The 25030-nt window shown below is 34.7% G+C and overlaps 2 protein-coding genes across 5 annotated transcripts; one reads left to right on the forward strand and one right to left on the reverse strand.

Moving 5' to 3' along the window:
* Positions 1-1199: 1199 nt before the first annotated feature.
* LOC112034763 (electron transfer flavoprotein-ubiquinone oxidoreductase, mitochondrial) lies at positions 1200-15056 on the forward strand. 2 transcript variants are annotated; one of them, XM_065768626.1, is made up of 19 exons: positions 1200-1923; positions 3003-3079; positions 4077-4183; positions 4842-4923; positions 5004-5112; positions 5746-5792; positions 5902-5976; positions 6517-6633; positions 6704-6772; positions 8158-8250; positions 8665-8767; positions 9966-10090; positions 10491-10540; positions 10718-10784; positions 12233-12312; positions 13422-13550; positions 13641-13707; positions 14293-14385; positions 14616-15056. In XM_065768626.1, the coding sequence occupies exons 1-18, from the start codon at positions 1401-1403 to the stop codon at positions 14374-14376; spliced, it is 2004 nt and encodes a 667-aa protein (XP_065624698.1). In that variant the 5' UTR covers positions 1200-1400; the 3' UTR covers positions 14377-14385; positions 14616-15056. The 2 variants fall into 2 exon arrangements, with proteins under 2 accessions (XP_065624698.1, XP_065624697.1); XM_065768625.1 differs by having other exon boundaries at positions 14293-15056.
* A 4375-nt stretch (positions 15057-19431) lies between these two features.
* On the reverse strand, positions 19432-24491 carry LOC112034768 (probable transcription factor PosF21). Of its 3 annotated transcripts, none has more exons than XM_024067586.2 (5): positions 24254-24491; positions 22916-23725; positions 22117-22249; positions 21856-21940; positions 19432-20176 (listed from the first exon to the last, which is right to left on the reverse strand). In XM_024067586.2, exons 2-5 carry the CDS (start codon positions 23632-23634, stop codon positions 19788-19790), a joined length of 1326 nt encoding a protein of 441 aa, XP_023923354.1. In that variant the 5' UTR covers positions 23635-23725; positions 24254-24491; the 3' UTR covers positions 19432-19787. The 3 variants fall into 3 exon arrangements, with proteins under 3 accessions (XP_023923354.1, XP_023923353.1, XP_065624696.1); XM_024067585.2 differs by having other exon boundaries at positions 22916-23871; XM_065768624.1 differs by lacking the exon at positions 24254-24491 and adding an exon at positions 24189-24206 and having other exon boundaries at positions 22916-23871.
* Between the last annotated feature and the right edge of the window lie 539 nt (positions 24492-25030).

Genomic DNA, 25030 nt, shown 5'->3' on the forward strand with positions numbered 1-25030 from the left:
TTGTATTTTTTGTCTTTATTTTGAACATTGTTTTGTAAATTTGTGTGGGAGTTCATCTTGTATTGGGTAGAAGATGCGAGAAAACTAGAACTCGATTTTCACTTGAGCGAAATTGAGGTGTTGGGCAATTCAGATTTTGAAAAGCAGTTGCACAACAGTTTTGCCATACACTCTGAGGAGATTGTGGCTGGAGCTAAATTATCAGAATCTGAGAGAAATTAGTTGCTAATTTTCCTACAATACCAGCCCCTTGCCCACCTATTTAAGTGTCATTTCCCATGAATTTTTACAGCCAAAAATTCTCAATTGAAGCGCTAGATAACCCTAGATCAAAAACCCATTCCTATCTTCTCAGCGAAAAAGAAAAAAAAAAACCATTCCTAAATCATAATCAAAGTTAAATTTGGTAGTCTCATTTTGTCAATCTTGTAGTTCTAGTGCAGACACCAGTGGTTTCAATTTTTTTTTTTTAATCTGTCCTTTGAAAAATCAAACATATTTTATAGAATTCTGGATCGAGCCAACTCAATGAGTACTACCAAACTGGGCTATGTCCATTCCATATCCAAAATTATCTCCCTCGGTTTCTTAAATGTATTATCCTAGCAAAAATCTATAAATCCCACGGGATATGAAAAGATACCTCTGTACGGCAATTAGTCAAAATACAGCTTATATAGTATGTTTTGTATAAATAAAAATGTGTCTTAATTTATCGACTTTACTTCACATAACCACAATAAATAATATCTCGTATATCACTAGGTCTTGATGAGACTATTATCATGGGCACAATATATTTATTGAAGCGTCATTACTCAAACCGCTTAACTCATATCAAGTATCATATAAAATTATACAAAGACTCCTCCGTCAAACCATAAATAGATATAGGATCATGCTAGCGAGTACCCTTTACGGCACCAGTTAACAATTTATTTTATAAAAAAAAAAATTTACACCACTTTTATAAGAAACAAAAAAATTTGTCAAAATATTAATTATTTTTTTTATAAAAAAATTAAATAAATTATTAATTAATGCCCGTAAACATTTTCCTTAAATATATAACTAGATAAAAAGTTGTTAATGGATACTATAAGATTATGCTCACCCGCTCGCAAACTACCTAAGAGCCACCGCTACGTGTCTGCCCAATAATTTTTCCCACATAAGATAGGAATAAAACCAACTAGTATATATAGGCTTGGCACGTCAGTTCTCCATCAATTCAGACCGGTAATATCCTGTTCAACAGCACAAACGTCCACGACTCTTCACACAAACTCATTGCTTTCTGCATATATAATTATACATAACAAACTCTCTGCTGCATAATCCAACAAGCTTATCACTGATCAGTGACAAAGTCTTTATTACAGTGTCTCTCAGTCTCAACCATGTTCAGGCTTCTCTCTATCTCCTCCAAATCCATATCCAATTCTCTCAGAAAATCCAGCTCTATATCATCCTATTCATTTACTCACTTAGAAACCCATCTCTGTAATCCAACAAACTCTCCCATCTCTTCAAACTCATCTGAGTTTCCCTCAAACCAATTCAATTCTATAAATCCAACCAAAACTCCAGATGGGTATTCGTTTTCTCACCGTTTTGATCGAAATTTCAGTTCTTTCGGCTCCAAGATTGGTTTTTGTAAGGTTTCTTCATCTGGGTATTGGCTAAATTGTTCAAATTTGAGGACTTGTGAGAGAAATGGAAGTGAGGTTTTGAGGGTTCAGAGGTTTGTAAGTGGATTGAGGAGTTTCAGTAGTGAATCGGACAGGGAATCTATGGAGTATGATGTTGTTATTGTTGGGGCAGGACCGGCCGGGTTATCGGCGGCAATAAGGTTGAAGCAAATGTGCATTGAAAAGGGGGTTGATTTATCAGTGTGTGTTGTTGAGAAAGGTGCTGAAGTGGGTATGTTTCTCATATCAATTTGTTGAAGTTTGAATTTGATTGAATATGTTGATTTAATTCAGGCTTAATGGTCACCTAGTTAGTTACCTTGTCTGGAAAATGGTGATAAGATTAGCTTAATGGGACGTAGCATGTTAAAGTAGTTCGAATTTTTTTTGTAATTGAAACTGTAAAGACAACTTTGAATGAGTGCATTTTATTTTGTTCTTTAATTTCTTTCACTAAATTTTGTTGATATATGTTCTGAATACCTTTTTGTGATTTGAATGATCGGTCTCTTTTCTTTATCTTTGGAATTTTGTGTGCTAATGTTATTGGAAAAGAAAAAAAAATGTGATTCAATTATAATTTGACATCACTGAGGAAACCTTATTGTAACATGCATTTCATGTATGGTGCTTTTGAATCACTTTAATTTTCATTTGCATTGCAAAGCATGTGTGAGGCAAGGTTTAGCATTATGGTAGGCCTGGTCAACTGTGAATCCTCTTGTTATTTAAGAATGTCGGTAACAATATTCACATGGCCTGATAAAAATGAATATAAGGTTAAGGTGCTAATGCTATAAGATTTGTAAAAATTTAGAATTGTACATATTGGTATGGATGAGTCACAATAACAAGAAAGGACAAAGTTACAAAAGATTGCATTTTTAAAAAGTTAGTTAGCACCAGTTGGAGACAGTATAAGAGAAAATCCATTTGAGATGGTAATTCATAGGCAGAATTGAGGTGGAGGTTCTACAGAGCTATGGAAAGACAAACAATGGACATGGATTCTGATTTAGTAGAGATTTGTTGACAGAATTGCATTGCCTGAAATAGATGTTTATTTTGGGTAGGTCCTGCCACATAGATAGGTCGTACAAGGTTTTTCTTTAATTCATTTTATCTTCTCCTGTTACTGCTGGATGTTATGGAATATGAAAATAGGATTCATTCTTGATACATAAACAAGCTCAATCAAAACTTCTTCTTTTTCCCAATATTTCTACAGTAGACAGTTTAAATCCTTTTTATGAGGTCATTGCCCTTAAACAATCCATGTCAACAGTCTTCTTTATTCTCATGTCATAATAGGTGCTCACATTCTTTCTGGAAATGTTTTTGAACCCCGGGCATTGGATGAACTTCTCCCACAGTGGAAACAGGAAGAGGTCTCTCTCTTTCTCTCTTCTGTTTCTGCTTCCTCAAGTTTTGCTTCAAATTTTTCCTTATTAATTATATGTTAACAATTGTTTCATATAATCTTTTGTAACTTAGGTTATGCATATGAAAATCACGCAATTTACTCTAGGAAGATGGGACCAATCTGCCACATTTCTTCTGTTGTGTATGTTGCCTACATCAGATTGGTTAGACCCTCTATGTGGACCTTGTAAATTAAAAAATAAAAACCTTTTTCATTTACCTCTCGTAAGATGTATCATTTAAAATCCAGAGAGACTTTCATGTATGGATGGCCTTATTGCCTAATGGAGCTTTTATTTTTTATAGTTAAGATAAAGTTTCATTAAAAAATACTAATTCAAGTAAAAGAACATGAGGTAGCCAAAAAACATACAGAAAAGACTCAAGATTATGTACCAGTATGAAAGATGGAGGTCCCAGCTTCAACCTGTCATGGCCTGGATTTTTTAGGTTAGCAGCCATGCTATCCTTTGGAAGGGAAAAGTTCAAAGTATAATAATTAATCCAAGGGTGAAATCCTCTTTCCAATTCTCAATTCCAATTGCAAATATCAACATCAAGGTCATAGTTATCAGAAACATATTTATCCATCAAAAAACATAACTATGTAAATGTATTCACATTGTTATATGTATATCGGAGAAGTTACAACTATATAAATTTATCAAGTGGTAGATCCATTGTGAGATATGAGTAATGCTTTGTAGTTCATAGGATTAAATCCTGTTCTTTTATATTTTCTTTTTGTGATCTATGGTTCTGCACACAAAAATTGGTCATGAACTAAAGTTTAGGGACCAACAATGTATTTTTCCATAATTAAATGAGGAATGAAAAGCTGTTGAGGGATAATCTGTTAATGATAAAGCATGAGGAACTCACTATCAACTGAATTTGTTAATTGATATTTCACTTGTTTTCTATTGAATTTTAATCCATGTTCTTTTCCAAATATACCTGCAGGCACCAATAAGTGTCCCTGTTTCTTCTGACAAGTTTTGGTTTCTTACAAAGAATCGTGCATTTTCACTTCCTTGTCCTTTTGATAACAAGGGAAACTATGTTATAAGGTATTTGTATATGCTTTTATAATGCATGGAGCATTTATATAGAAATGTATGTTCAAAATCCAAACACTGCATTCTTTGGCTGGCCTTTTATTTTTAACCTTCAAAAAAGAGGAACCCACATGCATGTATGCCATGATGATTTCATTTCATTTGTTGCCAAATCTACCTGGAAATAGCTCTGGCTTTGATTCTGTTATGTGCCTATTATAACTCACTACAATCATTTTGATCCATTGTTCCCTGGATAACTTGACTTCATGTAAGTAGTTAATTTGCAGTGGAATTAATAGAAGCTTGCTGGTGTCCTAGGATTTTGCTTAAGTCTACAATTAGAAAGAAGACTAACATATATATATATGTGTGTGTGTGTGTGTGTGTGTGTGTGTGAAATTGGGTTTTTGTTGACCCTGAAATTCTTTTGCTAGTCAAGATGGTTCATGATAGAATCTCTTTACCAGAAAAAGGCTTGTTTGTTTACTCATGTTATGCAACCATTACTAAGTTACTGTCTGTGTCATTCAAGGTGATAGATTCTGTTGTACCTTACTTATTAGATGCCTCTTTCATCGTATTGTGTATGTTTGAATGCAACCCTTCTTTTCAGATGTAATTGTTTCAAATCTTTTTGAACAAGCCTCTTGTTGACCCTCTGATGTAGTTTAAGTCAGTTAGTACGTTGGATGGGGACGAAAGCTGAAGAATTGGGGGTTGAAATATATCCTGGCTTTGCTGCTAGCGAGGTACTCTTGTTTTTGCTCTCTTGTTACCAATCAACATACTAGTGAACAGTTTTTTAAATACAAGCTATGGAATTGGTCAGATCTTATATGATGCAAAGGACACAGTTATTGGCATTGCAACTAATGATATGGGAGTTGCCAAAGATGGTTCAAAGAAGGAAATTTTCCAGCGCGGTGTCGAATTGAAAGGCATCTCTCTCTCTCTCTCTCTCTCTCTCTCTCTCTCTCTCTCTCATTATATAAAATCTCTGAGGTGGGAAATTTGTCCTCCATACTCTGTTATAAGGCACATCTGCTTTCACTAGATATTGATATTTTCATTTTAGACTTGTCAAATAACTGAAATACTAATTGGAATACTCTGTGTGGGTTGAGTCTTGAGAGTGGCCACCACATGCAAACGACACTAAAAGTAGGATTGTATCCGAGGCATCTTAGGCGGGACCAGCATTGTTAATGACCATTTGACATCTTATAGTGTTTTGATTGACCAAGTTTTCCGAGCTTTTACATGATGGTTGGTAGGTAAATTATGGGTTTTAACTTGAATAAACAACTCTGTATATTGAAATGTACATTTTTACTTTTTACGTCAGTAAAATGTTTGGCATTAATTTAACATTTTAGACAATGACACCTGCCTCTCTGTTGTTATTCTCCTCCTCAAAATGTAAAATACTCACAGACGATGACCTTGATATATTGGTAGGTGCAAGCATACAAGTAGGTATTAGTACAATATATATTTTGCATAGAATGATCCTGTTATGTGTTTTTATATGTTAGTACAAACTGATATGCAAATGTGAGAATACTATGCAGGGCGCATAATGCTTCTAGCTGAGGGATGCCGGGGATCAATATCAGAGGTCTGCAGAAAACGTGTTATTGCTTTAATAGGTGCAATATTCTTAAATGTGAAGCCCTTGCTGGTCAAACTTTATTGTGATATCAGGACCTCTTTGTTTTACATTGCAGAAAATAATGAAAAAATACAACTTGAGAGAGAAAAGGCATGCTCAGCATCAGACTTATGCTTTGGGAATTAAAGAGGTAATTGTTTTTTTACCAATTATAGCTCATAATGGGTGCTAGCCCATTCATTTCATATCTATTCACTTTGGGATGTATGAAAACTGACTTCTTTAATTTTAGAGGTTGTTTGTTAAAAATTACATATGTTAGCTATTAGCCCTAATATGTGTTAATATAAGAGTGGTTTTGATTGTTTTTGTCCCTATGCCTAGTTGGTTTTCTACCTGTTCCCCCTTACTGCTAAGTGATGCACAATCTTCCATAATTTTATATTGATGTTATTATATGGAAAATTGATTCTTAAACAATGGGCAAGCCCTTGAATAGAGTTGTAAGCATAGTTGAAGAATTAGTAACTTTCTCTTTAAATATATCTTTAAGCAGTTGTGCCATCAAGATTTATCAATATGATTATGAGTTGGTATATTTGATTCAACCTTACCCACCCAAGTAATATGCTTTGATGTAAGAGAAGAATTTCCTTAGTTTTCACCCACTTAATGCATACAAGAAGTTTATGTTGCTTGTTCCCAAGTTCAAATGCTGTGTCATACTCAGGTCTGGGAAATTGAGGAGGACAAACACAACCCTGGTTCTGTGATTCATACTTTAGGTTGGCCCTTGGATCAAAAGACATATGGCGGATCATTTTTGTACCACCTTCAAGATAGACAGGTAAATTCATTACTAAATTCTTGATCTGAATAACCCATTTATTCATAAATTGTCTTTCTTGATCATGCAGATCGCTATTGGCTTGGTGGTTGCTTTGAATTATCAAAACCCTTTTTTGAACCCTTATGAGGAATTCCAGGTAAAGTTCTTTATTTCCCTTTTTTAAGATAAGTAAATATTATATCTTTTATGCATATGCTTGTGGATCTAAAGTATTGCATTATGTTCTCTTAGATGTATATAAAATTATATTATAATTCTGGGGGATCTAGTTTCTGTTTTCTAAGGAGACAGATATTCTTTTTCAGGGGTGGGTACTATTTTGAACCCTCATTGTGCACTCCTGCATAATATTATTAGTAGCGGTGCATTCAAGCATTTCAAGGAAATGTCTCCTTTTTTTTTCCCTTTTTTTAACCATAGCCTTGAAAGGCAGGCGGCTATAATTTATTGTAAAGTAATTTCTAGAAAATGGAGCAATTATGAAACTGATATCAATATTTAGAAGAAATTCATTTTTTGACATTGTGGGTGGAAATAGCCAAAAAGGGCTGTGGATAAAAAATTTTACTGGAATGCATTTTTAGCTGCAGAAACAGTGAAAAATTATTTGGCTTCTGCATCCTATTACTCATATATGATTAAAACTAATAATAACAAAGTAGTTTTTTACGGAAGGATTCCTATAAAAGATTTCATTAACTCCTAAGTCAAGACAGGTAGACCTAGCAGCAAAATTCATGAGTTTTGAGAATTTATGACAAATTCAATTAATTCAATTCAGTATAGTCATCGGTACTACTGTTCCTATCCCAACTATTTGCAAGCTTCTGTGGTCAAGCTATATTTTTTATAAATTCAAAATTAGCTCATATTGAGCTATTAGCATCGCATCACCTACGTAAGTAATGTCATTTTCCGGGTAGGCAGTTTTTGTTTGGAGAAGGACCCACCATGAACTTTAGTTTGCAGTTGGTGAGAAGTATCTCCTTTGTTTTAAGGGTTTTTCTTTTGTTGGGGGGGTGTGAATGAGGGTGGTGCTCATATTGACTGACACCCTAATTTATTTTCAAAACATCAATCCTCTTTTTGAAACATAATAAATGCTACATTTCAACCTCAAATTAAAATGATTTGTTTCATATAAGTACTGCTATTTGGGAGCTATTCTAGTTGAGGTACAACTCATCGTGAATGGGAACTAGTTTAATGACTATCTATTACCCTATCAAAAACACACTGAATTAATGCTTATTTTCCACAAGGCCTGTTATTGATAGGAGAGATACATGCAATGAACTTAAGTGAATCCAGGGGTGATCTGGGGTGGATTTCCTTATATGACAAACATTAGGCTGGGCAGATTCACTAATATCTTTTGGCTATTTATACGATACGTCATTTGGTTTCTTGTGTTAGTTCCAAGGATGTGTTATGATGTCTATCCCTGCTCTAGTTCATTTAGCTGTGGATACAAGTATTTGGAATCTTACCCAGTTCTACTATTGGTTTCTCTTCTTATAGAAACTGAAACATCACCCAGCCATCAAACCACTCTTGAAAGGTGGGAGTGTTCTCCAGTATGGTGCTCGCACTTTGAATGAAGGTGGCTTTCAGGTATGCCAGTAACCCCTAATCCACTTTCAATATACAAGAAACTCATCAAGTTAGCAGAATAATCAAAAGTCAATTCTAAATTTCCTGCATGTGGCCTCCATTGTGGTCTTGTGGATCAAGTTTTGTATAGAATATTTGATTTCCCCAACAAACAAATTCTTATGTGTTTGCTTGCTGTTATAAATTTATTAAAATTTTACTTGGTGGTTAAAGGTGGAAAGGTCTAAGGACAAAATGTTCATATATTGGGTGCCTATATTTATCAATCAAGTTAAAAAAAAGTTATACTGGAGGGAGAATCATTTGTTCTTTATTTTCTATTAGTGATTTAACGGTTAATTACTAATGATATGCCGTTCTTTGTTGGTTATTATGTGTTATTCAAATATGAATATGATTCTAGTTAAATTTCAGTCTATTCCATATCCAGTTTTCCCTGGAGGTGCAATAATTGGATGTTCAGCTGGCTTCTTAAATGTACCAAAGATAAAGGGGACTCACACTGCAATGAAATCAGGTACCACAACAACATTCTAATCGGATGACTTTTATTTAATCTTTATTGCTGCTTGAATATGTCTATTTGAGGATATTTTAAATTAATATAAACAGTGTAATAGTTTGGAAAGTTTGAATCAAAATGGTCGCGTGCTTTTCTTTTTCTTTTTCATTTTTATCTCTGTATATGAGAGTGTTTTCTTACATATATCTTCTTGGATATTTAGAAAGAACTGAGGGGAAGGGGGGAGAAACAGAAGCAATGGCGTTTGGATCATGTGGCATTTCCACCCTGACAAACTAGGAGTGGATTGTGGAGGGTGAGGTCATGGGTTCAGACCAATGCATGTTTGAATTTTTTTTACCTATCAAAAAAGGGACTAGCTTCCCATTCATTCATGTCCAGATACTATGGATGTGAGCATATCCCCATAGAAATTTGTATAGTTTTTTTTTAATTGGTCAAATCAGTATTCCATGTGGCTGAAACCAATTTTTTGATTGAAGAAATTATTGGTCCTTGTGACCAACCATGGTTTTGCTATATTTACTTTTTCTTTCATTTTGTATCTATCATGATTCAATGTGAATTTGCCTCATCTTTGCTTTTTCCTTTTGTGGTCACAGACAAATAAATATATTTGTAATTTTTGTTACAACGTTAAAAAAAATTTACTTCTTGTAAATTGTATATATTATTAGATGTGAATTTTCTTCTTTTCTAGACACGTGATATAAATTTTTTGTTGCCATTTGCTCTTCTTCCTGTAAATTTATGTCATGGTAAATTAGAGATGATTTCATTTAGGTTTTCTACACCAATAGAATTACATCCTATATTGCTCTTTATTGGCTACCATTGCTGTCTATTTGGAATGATTTATTAAATATAGTAATATATTCCTGTATATGGATATTCATTCATAAGTCAGAGTTCTAGATGCATTCACAACATTTTCATGTGTACCTATTAGCAATAATTTTTGATAGATACTATAGTATTTCAAACCTATGGCATCCGCTCTATGATGATTGTTCTTTATCATCAAACCAAGACACTAATTAGTTTTTGGTGTAGATGGGAATTAAACCCCAGATCTCTTATTCAAGAGATAAAAAACTTTACTAGTTGAGCTAACTAGAACCCACCTATTAGCAATAATTAAGAGGATTGCTTAAAATTCTGTCATTTTTTCTAATTTTCCTGTTTCTTACAGGAATGCTAGCAGCAGAAGCTACATTTGGTGTACTTCAAGAGGGCTTGAATCTGGAAACATATTGGGATGCTTTACAGAACTCATGGATATGGGAAGAACTATATAGAGCTCGGAACTACCGACCAGTAAGAAGCAATTCACTATCTCTAATTTCAAAACTATTATTTCCTGAATTTCAATCTATAGCTTGAAGTTTTACTGTGCATCTCTTTAAACTTCGTGATTTCTTTACATGTCTTGCGATGGTTGAAAAACATCCATAAAGTATACCTCAACTTGCCACCTCCTAAATGGATTGTATCAATTGAATATTAGAGCAGATTGCCCATAAATTATTATTTGTCTAACTGGAAAGATGGTCAAAAGAATCCTTCCACTTCATTTCTGATTGATCTGGGAGGTGGCTGGGTTTGTTTAATGCACAAAATGATTTAATGGCCACTAAATGGATTTTCATGTTTACTTAAATTATAATTAGTGTAACCTATAATCTTACAAATATTTTCTTATTTCTTATCATTATAGGCATTTGAACATGGGCTTATTCCTGGCTTGGCCATAAGTGGAGTAGAACAGTAAGATCTCACATCCTGCTGATTATGCTACTTATTATTTTTAGTGTATGAAGATACTCATTATTATTGTTCTTTGTTCTTCTCTCTCTCTCTCTCTCTCTCAAAATGCAAACTCTTCTTCTTTTTTTTAATGCCTTTTTTCAATGCAAACTCACTCACCCATATTTTTGCTTGCAGCTACATACTGAAAGGAAGATCCCCCTTCACACTGAAGCATGGGAAACCTGATCATGAAGCAACAAAGGTAAGGAGACTTTACCAAGGCTACCATGAATTCAGTCACACTTGCACACATAGTGACAAAGTTGATACTCAGCACTGAATGGAATGAAATAGTTTTTTTTTTTTTTTGATAAGCAATTCATTAGATGGGGAAGAAACAAATAAAATCAAGCTTCACCCTAGGATATGATATGATATCAGCAATCTGTGAATGGCCATGATGTTAATTTGTGTATATTATTCAATTATACACAACAAAATGAGGTTGTAGGTGCTAATCAGAACCAGATATGTTTTTTTCAATTAGAACATGCATGATTTTGTTACACCATAGTACTCAATTACTCATGGGCTGGATTGCTTTTGGTTTTCTTGTCATATGACACCTGATGCACACGCTATAGAAATATAAGGGGCTGTTTGATTTGTTATTTTCATAACTCATAACTCTGATTCCATCACTCATAACTCAAAATATGTGGGTTCCACCCAAAAAACTCAGTTTGAATTTGTTTTCAGTTTTTGTTTCCATCACTCAATTCTCTATTTTTGAGTGATAAGTTATGGAAACTGAAAACACATTTGAGGTATTTTCAATTTCCAAAACTCAGCTTCCAATGGCATTTCTATAATTAAACCCACATACCCAACCGCAATGTTTGACAAAAGACTTTTTTTTTTTTTTTTTTTTTTTTTTTGGTGAAACCCAGCCGCAATGTTTGATAAACGGACTGATTTTTTTTTTTTTTTTTTTTGGGTGAAACCCAGCTGCAACTTTTGAAGTTGAAAAATGGGTGATGAGTTAAGGTGCCAAACGGGTGGTTTGGGAAATTGGAGTATTTTAAGTGATGAGTGACGAAAATTAAATGAGGAGTGATGAGTGATGACAAAAAAAAAAACCTAACAGCCCCTAAATCATTTGTTCATTCTCCAATAACTTGATGAACATATGATCCTTGTCACCAACTTTGGAGAAGGTTTCTTCTGGTTATTTTTTATCATATTCACCTTCTAAGATCAACCACTTGATCATACAATAATGTTATTACATCATCAATATTTTGCTTATGTAACAAATTGATTGTACATCTCAGGATAGATGTATTGGCAGCATTAGATTATAGGTGCAGTCTGAGCTGTGCCCATGAGTGACAATGAACTAGATTTGAGATTTATGATCTAGCATATGCTATAGCCAAAATTTGACTTATTTTACTGTAAACAATTTTTTATCAACGCACTCGAATATGCACACAGGCAGCAATATTTTGCTAATGTAAATGGAACAAACTGATTGAACATCTTAGGATAGATGTATTGGCTGCATTAGATTATATATGCAGTCTAAGTTGTGCCCATGAGAATCAAAGAACTAGAATTGAGATTTACGATATAGCATATGCTATAGCCAAAATTTGACTTATTTTACTGTAAAAAATTACTGATCAATGCACTCAAATATGCACACAGGTTGCAAGGTTATGTTCTCCAATTCAATATCCAAAGCCAGATGGGGTTTTGTCATTTGATGTGCCAACCTCTTTACACAGGTTTTAAACAGTGAATATATTCTCAATTTTTTTATTCATGTATATTTTAATCAGCAATTTGCAATGGAACATGTTATGTGGGAACCCACTTCACCCACCCTGTTAGGTTGCAGATTTTACAATCTTGGCTGGGTTTGGATAATGATGCAATTTTCCAAACTGATGTGTTAGGCTTGTGGTGGAGTGTGTTTTTTGTTACCTCAGTGTACCTTGCAGCATCACTTTTATGTGATGTACTTATTCTATTAAAGCTATTAAAGTTACAAGTGCATGTTATTAAATGGTTACAATAATTCCAAAGTAATGGTTCATAAAAGAAGTTTCTTTAGAGTTATGAAGATCCACAAAAAAAGTCTTCTGGTAATAAGAATCTTTTGAATTTGATACCCAGAAGGGATTTTTTTTTTTTTTTTTTTTTTATTTATGACATTCTCAAAAGGGAAATAAATACTTAAACACATCTACTATTTATAAGAATGGCAATCTAGGACCACATATAGAAAAGGTGTTTTCTATAGGCTCCCAGATATTACAATGACAAGACGATGTTGAAGAGCCCACATTTAGTTCTCTGTGCTTGATGTGGCCTTGCACTAAAGAATTCGTACCACTTTTGGGTGTCCTATTTTTGAATCCTGTGCTCCCATGACTCGTAAGATGTGCAGCAGGATGCTATCCTATATACACATGCAAAACTAATACCATAACAACATTACTGGACAGGGATCTTGCACCCATAGCTTTTGCTTATCCTACCCTGTCTTGCTCTTTATGAGGAGGAGCATTATTTACAGAAACACTGTGGGGAAGGGAAAGCTCCAACCCAAACACCTCATAATCCTATTCTTATAATGGGATCGTGAAAAATATGGATTGTAGCCCTGGGTTGTTAGATTGGGTAACAAAATAAACAATGACCATAATTTCATTTAAAGAGGTAAAAATTGGTGTGCCATTTTACTAATATATATATATATATATATAAAATAAAAAAACAAAGGTGAATTCAAGGAAATTTGATTTATTCGGGAAAAATGCCTATGTTTACCTCTTCTTCATTTCTCTCATTTTCTTGGCATTGATATATTTGTATTTATGTGTTTGTTTAGGAGCAACACAAATCATGAACATGACCAACCTGCTCACCTTCGCTTGAGGGACCCCAAGATTCCTGAACAAGTTAATTTGCCAAACTATGCTGGACCTGAGTCACGATATTGTCCTGCACGTGTATACGAGTAATATGCAATTTGACGGTTTGTACTTTGAGAAATCTTCTATAAATGGAGTATCTCACATTATCTTTTCAATCTCTGTTCGAAATGTAGGTATAACCCAGATGAAAAGAGCAAACTAAAATTGCAGATCAATGCTCAAAACTGCCTACACTGCAAGGTAATATTCGAGGCCATTTGGAAGGTAGTTGGATCTTTGTGTTGATTAGCATATGTAATATAAATTGCCTACATGCACAAATTTGGAAAGAGAATTTTTATGGAAGGGAAATATTTTTATTTACCTGATAGGCCTGTTTTCTCTGGTAAAGCTTTTTCCTTGCACATGGTAAATCACTTTGCTAGGCAGTTGCACACACGAAACAAGCACTTGGAATGTAGCTTGCTATTCCAACCTGCATCTAAAGTATGCATTAGATGATTGAAGAAATGAAAAGACATTTTGTTTGTTCAAGTTGTAGCTGTATCTTTGTCCACCATCAAATTCTAGGCTCTATGGTTCTCTTTGCTTTGAACCCCAATTAACTTGGAAGTGGCAACTATTTTTTAGAATTAAAAGTTAAATCAGGCTTATGACTAATTAAATTTTGACTGGAACTGTCGCAATAGAAATGAAATTTAGAATTTGGACACCCTAAGAAATTAAACAGATCCTATTTATCACAGCTTGACTAGATTTGTTACTTTTTACACGATGTTTGTCTCTCAAGTTGAGGTTGTGCTAATTTTTCTTGAATATTTTCAGGCATGTGATATTAAAGACCCAAAGCAAAATATTGAGTGGACTGTGCCAGAAGGTGGCGGTGGCCCAGGTTACTCAGTCATGTAGATCAAGCACGTACGTGTCTCTTATTGTTTCTTCAACCCAAAAAATAAAGGTTATATGTAATGTAGATAATTCATAATGCCTTTGACCATTTAAAAATAAATTAAGGTTTACACAATGCATATTTTTCTGTTGGATCTCACAAGCTACATCAATTACAAAAATGGCATGGATTGGCATCGAAGGCCAGAAGCCATTTCAAATTATCAATCGAATAAGATGGCATTATTTCTGATTTGTAGAAACCAGAAAGGCATATCATGCATGGCAGAAGGAAAATTTTCCATAGATTTTTCACAATGAGCCATGTTTCATCAAGAAGGAAATATTCCTGGCATCATCTCCCATTCCCGAAAAAGGTGTTAGTTTGTTACTGAATCCTGCAATTCTGTGGAAGATATCAATGAAAGAATGTAAACGAAGTCATTTATGTGAATGTAATGTTGCATATAGCCTAAACATTATTAGATACTTTTTCGTCTACGTGAGTAGTGTATAAGTTGCATAGCTTCAAATCAATGAATTATTCTAGCAAAATGGGGGAATATTATGAATGTTTCCATCAAATTTGGCCCATGGTTTGAGATTGTTATGGGTAAAGCCATCAAACAATGTACAAGAAAATAATTCCAACTAGCTACAGTTTTATATATATATAAAGAAAATCTATAGTTTTTTTTTTTTTTTTTAATTCCAACTAGCTATAGTTAACAAAAGCTCTATCCAATAGTTCCATTACTAATTGTGCCTTTTATCATTTATTCGAATATATATATATTGTAATCCTTGCCTTCAATGACAATGGACCAATTTTGCCTTTTTGTCTATGAGCTCTTGTAACTCCGCCCCAAGAACCATCTCAATAAACTAGAATTTGTTCTCTTCATTTGGCACCTGATTGAAGTCTCTGCACAGATCCATCACCCATCTGTGCCAAGTCAATCAGTCTTCCAAACTGCTATTCTATAAGCTAAAACCTAGTGGCCGTACACAAAGGTAAATCAACACTTTTATCCTGTATTCAACCTGAGCTTGGCGTTAGAGCATTCACACCCAGTTGAGGTAAAAAAGCATAAAAGAGAATGATTCATTTGAAACCTCCTCTAAACTATATTGAAAGGATCCATCAGTGTTTTAGCAAAGTAGTCATGGAAAAGCCTTTTGTTACCTTACAAAGAATTACACCAAATGAACTTGTGGGATTGAGAGAAAATAAGGACATAGAAAATTGTCTTATTTATAAAGTAGAGTATGTGATTGATGGACCTGTTGGTTTTGAATTTAAAAATTATGATAGTTGGATTTGAATTTTAAAGATATGACCGTTGAGTTCAAATTCTAAAAATATGGCTGTTAGATTTGCATTTTAAAAATATGACCATTAGGTTTGAATTTAAAAATATGATCGTTGGTCATTCAAATTTCAATGACTTCAAACAAAAAGCCATTTGGATATCTGTTATCCCCTGTTCTTCATTCTGCTCTGTTTCTATAAGGAACCAAATGGATGAAATTATTTCTTAGACAATTTTTGGTGCCTAACCCCATACCTTTCTAGCTCTATATCACTCTATGTCCCTTGAAGGACTATGAATTGGGCCACTGGGGTTCATCTTCTGTCCCAAAAGAGCCTAATTATAGCCTATTACTGAAATTAATAATCTTACTTTGTGAATCTAGCCCACTGGTCCAAAATGGCTAAATACCGGATAGCATTAATCTTATCGTTTTTGCTAAGAGGCCGAAAATGGTTCCAACTTGACCTCCTCTATTGCTTGCACATCTTCCTGCCTTAAGAGCTGAACTTGTATCTTATGTATGTTCCAAAGCCCATTTTTTTGAAGTCTTCATATATGTAGAACTAGTGAAGAAAGTAAATTACTAATGAAACATAGAACATTACTTGGAAACGTAAACTAAAACAGAAAATTATATAAAACAGGCTTACTGATATTATTAGATTGAACATGGTTTTTACATTAGATATAAGGGGAGGATTTCTGAAAGAGGCTAAGTGCTGCCCTTCCATTATTACAAACTGGCTATTTATAGGCCACAGAATTCAAAACAACTTATCTATAATTTACAATCAGTTATGTCCGATTATGCATGAGATCGTAGGGGCTTAGCTTGTGGTTAACAAGTGATTGAAGAGGTAGGGGGGGCCTAGCTGAGCCAAAGCTTATGCTAAATAAGCCTGTCGTGGAGAGCAATAAGTGTATTTGATATGCATGGATAAGGTTGATTGAAGCTACTTTAGGATGTTTCTAGGACTTTTTTTTATATTATTTTTTAAATGTTGGACAATCTTAATCCCACCAGAGTAGGTAAATTACCTACTCTGGTGGTCAATTGATCTGAAAACGGGACCTTTATATCTGGTCCACACTAGATATAGTTTGAGATTGTTATGGGTAAAGCCATCATACTATGTACAAGAAAATAAGTCCAACTAGCTATAGTTCACAAAAGCTCTATCCAATAGTTCCATTACTAAATTGTGCTTTTTTATCATTTATTCGAATATGTATATTGGACTCCTTCGGCCTTCAATGACAATGAAGCAATTTTTGTCCTCTTCATTCGCATCTGATTGTACTCTCTACACAGATCTATTACCCATCAATAGTCTGTGCCAAGTCAATCAGTCTTCCAAACTGCTATTCTATAAGCTAAAACCCAGGGGCCGTACGCAAAGGTAACCCGACACTTCTATCCTTTATTGAACCCAAGTTTTACTTAGATAATATTTTAATCTACAAACAATGAGGTGTTAGAGCATTTCCACCGGTTGAGGTAAAATAGCATAAAAAAAGAATATAATTCATTCAAAACCTCCTCCAAACTACATTGGGAGGATACACCAGTGTTTAGCAAAATAGTTGAATTACTTAACCAAGAATTACACCAAATGAACCTGTGGGGTTGAATAAAACCATGATGTAATGTTGATTCCTTTTTGTTATTCAATTCTTCTATGGCAAAAACTAAAGTAAGTTCTAACTCATCATCAGAAAAAGATGAGTCAAATTGATCTCATTAACTGGAAAAAGAAAATCAAGTTCAAAAGCGAAATTCATTGAGAGAAAATAAAGACTAAATGAAAGATAGAATTAGGTAGAAGTGGATAAAATTTAGAGAAAATAATCTTATTTATAGAGAAAGAATGTGATTATTGGACCTAACTTTTAATTTCAAAAATATGACCGTTGAGTTTGAAGTTCAAAAATATGACCGTTAGGTTTGAATTTCAAAAATATGACTGTTGGTTTTGAATTTTAAAAAAAAAAAAAAAAATGACTATTGGGTTTGAATTTAAAAAATATGACTACTAAACTTAAATTTCAAAAATATGCATGTTCGTCTTTCAATTACTCGAGTCAAAAAGCCATTTGTATGTCCATCATTTCCCTTGTTCTTTATTGTGCTATGTCTCTATAACTAAAAAGAGCCAAATGGATGAATTTATTTCTTAGACAATGTAAGGAGCCTAATTCCATACCTTTCCAGCTCTATATCACAATCCCTTGAAAGACTATAGACTGGGGTTCATCTTCTGTCGAGAAGAGTCTGATTCTAGCCTATTACTGGAATTAATATCTCACTTTGACCTCCTCTATTGCTTGCACATCTTCCTGTCTTAAGAGCTCAACTTGTATCCTATGCGTGTTCCAAAGCCCATTCTTGAAGTCTTCATATGCGTAGATAGTTTCTGGTTCAGGCCAATTACCTACTCTGGTGATCAAAAAGGCTCAGAGTTTATCTGAAAAACAGGACCCTTATATCTAGAGATTCTAGACCATACTTGAAATTGAAAGTTTTTTGAACCGATTCGTTCGAATTTAAAGCATGTACACCTCAACTAATTCACAGCAACAGTGAGGTCAAGTGTGGCCTATCAACCCACATCTTTTGCAAAGTTTGAAAACTAGTTCATAAAAGCATTAGAGCCATTGCAGTTGTTGATCATTTGTTTCAAACAGAAACTCAACCATAATTGGTAACCAAGGCCAAGGGTCTAACTGACCCCTATTTGCAGGAACCCAATGTTCCGAGGAATGTTCTCATCCCAAGTCACATACTCATATATGCCAATAATACTAACCCAAATATGGTGCCACCTTTATATCATGGTATTCTAAGTAAGATCATTAATCTGAACCCAAATTCCAAACTGAAACCTTTTCCAGAAATAAATGGCCGAGGATGGTGTGTTAGGCTTCCATTTCTCTTATTCTCTACTACCATGAGTGCACCATCAAGAGCCCAAGGAACTTTGTATGCTTTCTAAACACTTAACCCTTTCCCTGAGCCCCTCATTGATTAGGAGAGTGCTCCTATTTTTGAGTTTAAATACTATTGTGAACTTCCCTAGATATCTTCAGATAACAAGACCTAAACTGCAAAGGTCTTATCTATATCATACGCACGCACCCCGTCCCACGTGAATCCCAATAAGTTACTTTGACCCATTTATTTTCCCTCTTCCAAGCTTTTTTGCTGTTGGGCTTAGCTTTCTTAGGTTTTTATAACCATTCGTGACTATTGGTTTTTAACTAGTTAATCTTGTACAAATCAATCATTTTACTAAATATTTGACCAAGTCAATGGCTTACCTTAGATTTTAAATGACATTACAATTTAAACAATGTTAGATCCAAGATAATAAAACCTAACCTTGCAATGGAAATGCCATTTCATTATCCGGTTTCAAGCTTAGTAACACTTACACACCTATTTATCAAAAAAACAACACTCTTTCACACCTGTCCTCTTCAGGAATTCGGGCTTTCTGGAAAGCAAAATAGTAATGCACATGAACCATTACAAGGCAGAATCATCTCCACCAGAATCTATTAGGAAAAACTACACAAGAACAAAAGATGGCCTACTTCAGCTGGAAGAATATATGCATCTCAAGATTCTCAACTGATAGCAAAATGAATAAAACACGGCAACCCGGACAAATACAAACCAAATTCCAAGGTCCAACAGACAAATGTAAACCGATTTCCAGTCTGAATAGCTGGCATGCGTATCATGTATGAGAGAGAGAGCTCAAAGCAAACCTCAAAAAATTGGACTCAAAAGAATTACACCAGCACCATATAATAGCAACTAGGTGCAAAATATGTAAAACAAGTCAGATATATAGTCCATTCAATCTAAAACTAAAATAATATATAGAACTGCCTACAAATACAATGGATATGGTCCACCATTCAATCTAAAACTAAAATGATATATAGAACTGCCTACACATAAAAGATGATATAGATGCATCTGAACAAATTCAAAAAGACAGAATGGACTAGAAGGGAAGGGGGAAAGGGAAGGATGTCCTATCTGGTGACAGATCTCAACTACAGTTTTGAACAATGACCTTTCAATACCTGGCCTACTGGCCCATCTCTCTAACACTCTTTTGAAACAGGGGGGTTGACATCTGAAGCATTTTCCTTTTGGCTGGGAGAAGACATGGATCCTCTGAGTTTCAAGTCTCCAGTTTGTTGTTGCTGTTGCTGCTGTTGTAGTTCCTGCTGCTGCTGCATTTGTTGCTGCTGAAGCTGATGCAGTTGATGTTGCTGAAACTGATGCTGCTGCTGCTGCTGCTTCTGAGAATGAATTTGAAGCTGTTGAAATTGCTGTGTGGTTAAAACAGTGTGCATTGCTTGATTGTTAGGATAGAATTGCTGGCCACCTCCAAAAGAAGCAAAATTCATCATAGGTCCACCATTTGGCATAGCTTGGCCAGTCAATACTTTCAAATGCTGAATTTCCTCTTTGAGTGCATCATTTAGTGCTATCACAAAACAAGAAATAATAATTAATGACAAATAGCAAAAGCTGACAATACGTATACATACATATATAGTACAAGTTTGTATGTGTGATAATTTTCTTTCTTTTGGGGAGAAGAGAGGAGGGGGATGCTGATAAACAATATTACAGAGTAAGAGTTAGTTTCAGGTGCTATGTCCATAGATAGCAATGCCACGAATGTATATCCAATTTGTGAAAAAGCATTAAGTGTTCAAAGTGGGAGGCATCATATTCAGTGCAAAAAATCTTGAATGCCATCATGGCAATTGATATGACTATTGCAATAATTAAAAAATCCATTTCAAACAACAGTTATGCTTATAAGTGCTACTGGGTGAACAAACAGAGCTGTAGAGGAAACAGAAAACCATTAATGGAAACACGAATGAATTGAAAAATAGCATCTGCAGCATTACATGTATGTAACTTATGCATTAGCAGACAATAAGTTGCACAATTATTGGAATTTCAATTTATTTTTTCCCCTAATTTCATAGGCCATTTGCATTATTTTCCTCACTAGAAAGCATTAAATGTACATCATGCCAACCTCCGAAACTAATCATAGTTTCACATCACTACAAAAAATATGCACAAATATTACCAACTCTAGAGCAGAAAACTGTCATTCAGGGGAGAGAGAGAGAGAGAGAAACCAAATGGTGAACAAAAAAAAAACATGCATATCCACACAACTGAAGTCCAAATTGTAAGCAAAAAAATTTAAAAAATAAATAAACTGTAATTGTACAACCTTCTATCATTTAGAAAATGTATCCAAAACTACAAACCGAGCCAATGGATTAATAAACAAAAACTGTTCTTCGTTCCCCCCTTCCCCCTTTTTTGATAAGTAACAACCATTCCTAGTTATATGCCTAGTATCATAAATGCCAAATTTTATATGCAGACAAAGATATTAGTAATCAACTGTCTTCACTCTGATAATTAACCAGTCATAGACAATCAAACTAATCATATGTACATCATAATGATCTAAGCATTTGAAACCAAAGCATATCAATTTCTGAAAAACTTTTTAAAAAAATGCAAATTCCCAGCTGCCACCAATCAAAATCCAAATTAAAAAGCAACATATCATTTGTATTACCTTCCCAAATCTTCAAAAGGATATCACTATGCTAATGCAGGGAACCACATAACATAGAGACAAGAAACTTCCATGCAAATACAAAAAATTATCAAGATTTGTCACTTTAACAGTCAAGAAAGTCAAAACATGCCAATGGTTTGTTTAGCTGGGCACAGATCCTAATTTGACACCAATAAAACTCTACGACAAATGGAACATAATAAGAATGAGGCAACTATCAGAGAGAAAAATTATGAACAGGAGACAACCAACATTCACAATAGCAGGTAACCTATTACACCTTAAAACCCCTCTCTCCCTCTTCCACATGTGAATGCTTGTACACACACACAAACAAACACAAATATAAGCATGCATCTACTTATTGCATAATATGTACCCTACTCTAACAAGATTCATCATGCAAGCTATTCACGTTGAGTTAAATTGTGCCAATCTCCACAGAAACATACTAAAAAAACAAAGATCATATGGCTTTGAATATATCCCAATTAAAAGTAATTTGAATACTACTCTTAACAGCAATTCACAAGATAGATGCTTACCATCTTGCAAGTGAACCTGTTGCTCCATTGTTTGCAATCGCAGTTTCAGTTCACTGTTCTCAGCAGTCAGACCATTCGTATCTCTCTGCTCAAAACAAAAACCACAAAAGAAATGTTATGGAAACAATAATACAGGCTTGTATGGTAAGGAATACTAGACATCAAATAGTGCAGAACAAAGAGGAAAGATACACTAACACCCACTAATACTGGACACATTCAATCATAAATAAGGTTATGGGCTGCGATGTACTCATGTACCTGCAGGAGGGTCAATTGAGCAGACAACGAAGTTGCTTCTGTTTGCAGTGTCTGCACTTTTCTCTCAAGCTCTGCAATGTATCGCATCTTCCTTTCCTTTGATCTAGCAGCCGACTGCCTGTTTGCCCAGATCCTGTTACATGAAGCCAAAAAAGGAAATATTAGCATGATGCTTAGGTGAAACACAAAGCTATAACATGGAAAAAACTGAAGAGGACAAATGAAATATAACTAGGAGCAACCAAACAAGAAAGAACCAGTAATCATAATATCAAAGAGATGGGACCACAGGATGGAAATATCAATAGCACCAATAAAATTAAAACATGATTTCTCTATAGAATGGTAATAATTGACAACTAAATCTTAGAGTCCAATTTTCCATCTCATCCCAAGGAACCCCTAAGAAAGCAAGAGCAACACAATCCCATAAAACTCTACAGCGGCCACCAAAAGGGAGGCAGGAAAAATCAACAGCAATGCAAATGCGAAAAATGCAACAAATCTGGACCCTACAACCAAAATTTTCACTCACACACAAAACCAGCCAGTCACATTTGGTATATTTAGAAATGATGGAGAAAGATGAATACCAGAATGTTACTGATAAATATCTAAGCATGGACACAAGTGTGCAGGAAGAAATTAACTACTTTGTACCATGAAATACATGTTTCAAAATAAAATTTTATTAACTGATTTCAGAGTTGACATAAAGCAAGAATACCATTATAAATCCTTAATTACTTTGAAGAATTAGACAAATTCAAATATCATAAATTTCATCAAGAAATGATACCTCTTTGCACGCTTGGGATCAATTAAAGCAAGTTCCGCAAGTTTAGCAGCTGACATGGCTTTCTTGGAATCAGCTGCAGATAAATCTTCTGACCCTGAAACAAGCATCTCAGGTTTGATTGTAGTTGACCCATCCATGGACTGGCTATGTTGATGCCTAACTCTGGGCCTCTCACTAGAACCAATGGAAACATGCTCAGCAGAAGTCGTCATCGCTCCAGACACTGGTGTTTGCACGGATGCCTGTGCCAGAGTTGTTGCTGCTGCAGCAGAAGATGGATCTCCCATTTGAAATGCTGATGTAGCAGATGATGAATTGAACTTATCCATATCAAGATACATAGACAACAAGTCCTCCTCAGTCTCATCAGAAAAAGAAGGCCCATCCCCAGCACCCACAACACCAAGATCACTATCGAAGCTAATATCATCAGGAAGAGTAAGAATCTCCGAATGGGCACGTCTATGACCCAAATTCCTACGCGGGGTATCAGGCATTCGGCTAATATCATGGCTAAAGTGACTAGAATCTGTGTTCATGCCATGTCCAAAATGGCCAGCATCTGAACTAGTACCCGGGCCCAATGGTGGGAATGACGGTGATGTTGAAGATGGCTCAGGTTTCACATTGAAACTACTTCCACTTGGTGAATAACCCGAGTACCGGCCAGACGGGGGTAGAAAACCCCCACCATGGCCCAGGGCTTTGTCCTTATCCATCTAGAAACAACCTCAAGAACCAAATAAACTCTCACACAAACAGCTCAGCAATACCAAACCCCCTACAATTCCTTCTAGAGCAAATCAAACCCTGGAAGAAAACTATCCAAATTCAAAATTTGCACACCCCTAAAGAACCAATCTTTTCTTCAAGCTTCAACAAATAGATTCCCAATTCCCAATATAGCTGAAAACAGTAACTGATTGCAATATAGAAGCTATCAACCTCACAAAAACCTAGAAATGACAAACAAAGAAAACCCAATAAAAATTACAAAACTTTCCACCAATATCTGCAAATGGGTATTCAAAAAAAAAAACAAATAAAACCCCAGAATCTGACCCAGATCAAAGAAACCCAATAATCCAAAGATCTGACTAAGGGGTCTGCTTTGAAAAGGACAAGCAATTACAAACAGAGAGACCATAAAATTAAGAAACAAGTACACAACCACACATGCATATATATATATATATATATATATTATATACAGACAACAACAAAAAAAATTGTACAAAACAATAATACATAAGAGCATTCAACAGGAGCTTACAAACTTTCCCAGGAAAATGCTAGATTTTTCTCGGGAAAGATAATGAAAGACATGAATTCCCTTACATATTGTGCTGTGCAGTGGTGCAGAGACAGAGATGTTGGAATTCGGAGCTGTAAAGCGTTGCAGAGAAGAGAATCCCACGCGGTTTTTTTTGGGTGCAGAAAGCGAATCTGAGACTCAACTAAATCACATGCACAGAGACAGAGAGAGAGAAAGAGAGAGAGAGAGAGAGAGATCTGAGAGTGACGAGAAAGCGAAGCTTCGAAGAGAAGATGATGTTATTTTATACATATAATTACATATGGATATCTCTATATATATGTAAGGGACCCGAATCCTCTGCAGCACTTGTCCCCTTACCTTCCTTCTTTGTATTTGCAATATTTAATTTTTAGCTCTTTCTAAGTAAGTTTTGGACAATTTTTTTCCTCCAAAAACTAATCTTTGCCCATGGTTGGTATATATTTTTATTTTTATTATAAGATTATTTTTTTTTTTAGATTATTAGCCCGCAGCTCGAACCCACGTCCTCTCAACTCCCCCAAGCACTTCCCCCGAACAATACGGCGATAATTGATAATTATAAGATTCATTAAGTTGTATTTAACAAACTGTATAACTAAAAAAAAAAAAAAAAAACACGTGGACGATCATTTATAATAATTTTTTGGATAATGTATTTCCTCTAAGCTACCGCAGCTTAATCATCATATGTCATTGGTTTGCATTTTAATTATGTGATCTATTAAGTCATTTAATAGTTGTATAACTAAAAATTACACGTGGATGATTATTTAAATCACCACATGATTTATTAGAATAATCTCTATCTAAACTAG

This window comes from Quercus suber, unplaced genomic scaffold (genome assembly GCF_002906115.3).
Source record: "Quercus suber isolate HL8 unplaced genomic scaffold, Cork oak 2.0 scaffold_975, whole genome shotgun sequence".
Lineage (NCBI taxonomy): Eukaryota > Viridiplantae > Streptophyta > Magnoliopsida > Fagales > Fagaceae > Quercus > Quercus suber.

Excerpts from the sequence above, each read along its gene's own strand:
- LOC112034763 (XM_065768625.1), top strand. The coding sequence starts at position 1,401 with ATGTTCAGGCTTCTCTCTATCTCCTCCAAATCCATATCCAATTCTCTC. Across the intron at positions 4,184-4,841 it reads AAGGGAAACTATGTTATAAG|TTTAAGTCAGTTAGTACGTT; the intron begins GTATTTGTATAT and ends CCTCTGATGTAG. Across the intron at positions 13,708-14,292 it reads AAAACTGCCTACACTGCAAG|GCATGTGATATTAAAGACCC; the intron begins GTAATATTCGAG and ends GAATATTTTCAG.
- LOC112034768 (XM_024067586.2), bottom strand. The coding sequence starts at position 23,634 with ATGGATAAGGACAAAGCCCTGGGCCATGGTGGGGGTTTTCTACCCCCG. Across the intron at positions 21,941-22,116 it reads CTCAATTGACCCTCCTGCAG|AGAGATACGAATGGTCTGAC; the intron begins GTACATGAGTAC and ends TGTTTTGAGCAG. Across the intron at positions 20,177-21,855 it reads ACAGGTTCACTTGCAAGATG|CACTAAATGATGCACTCAAA; the intron begins GTAAGCATCTAT and ends GTTTTGTGATAG.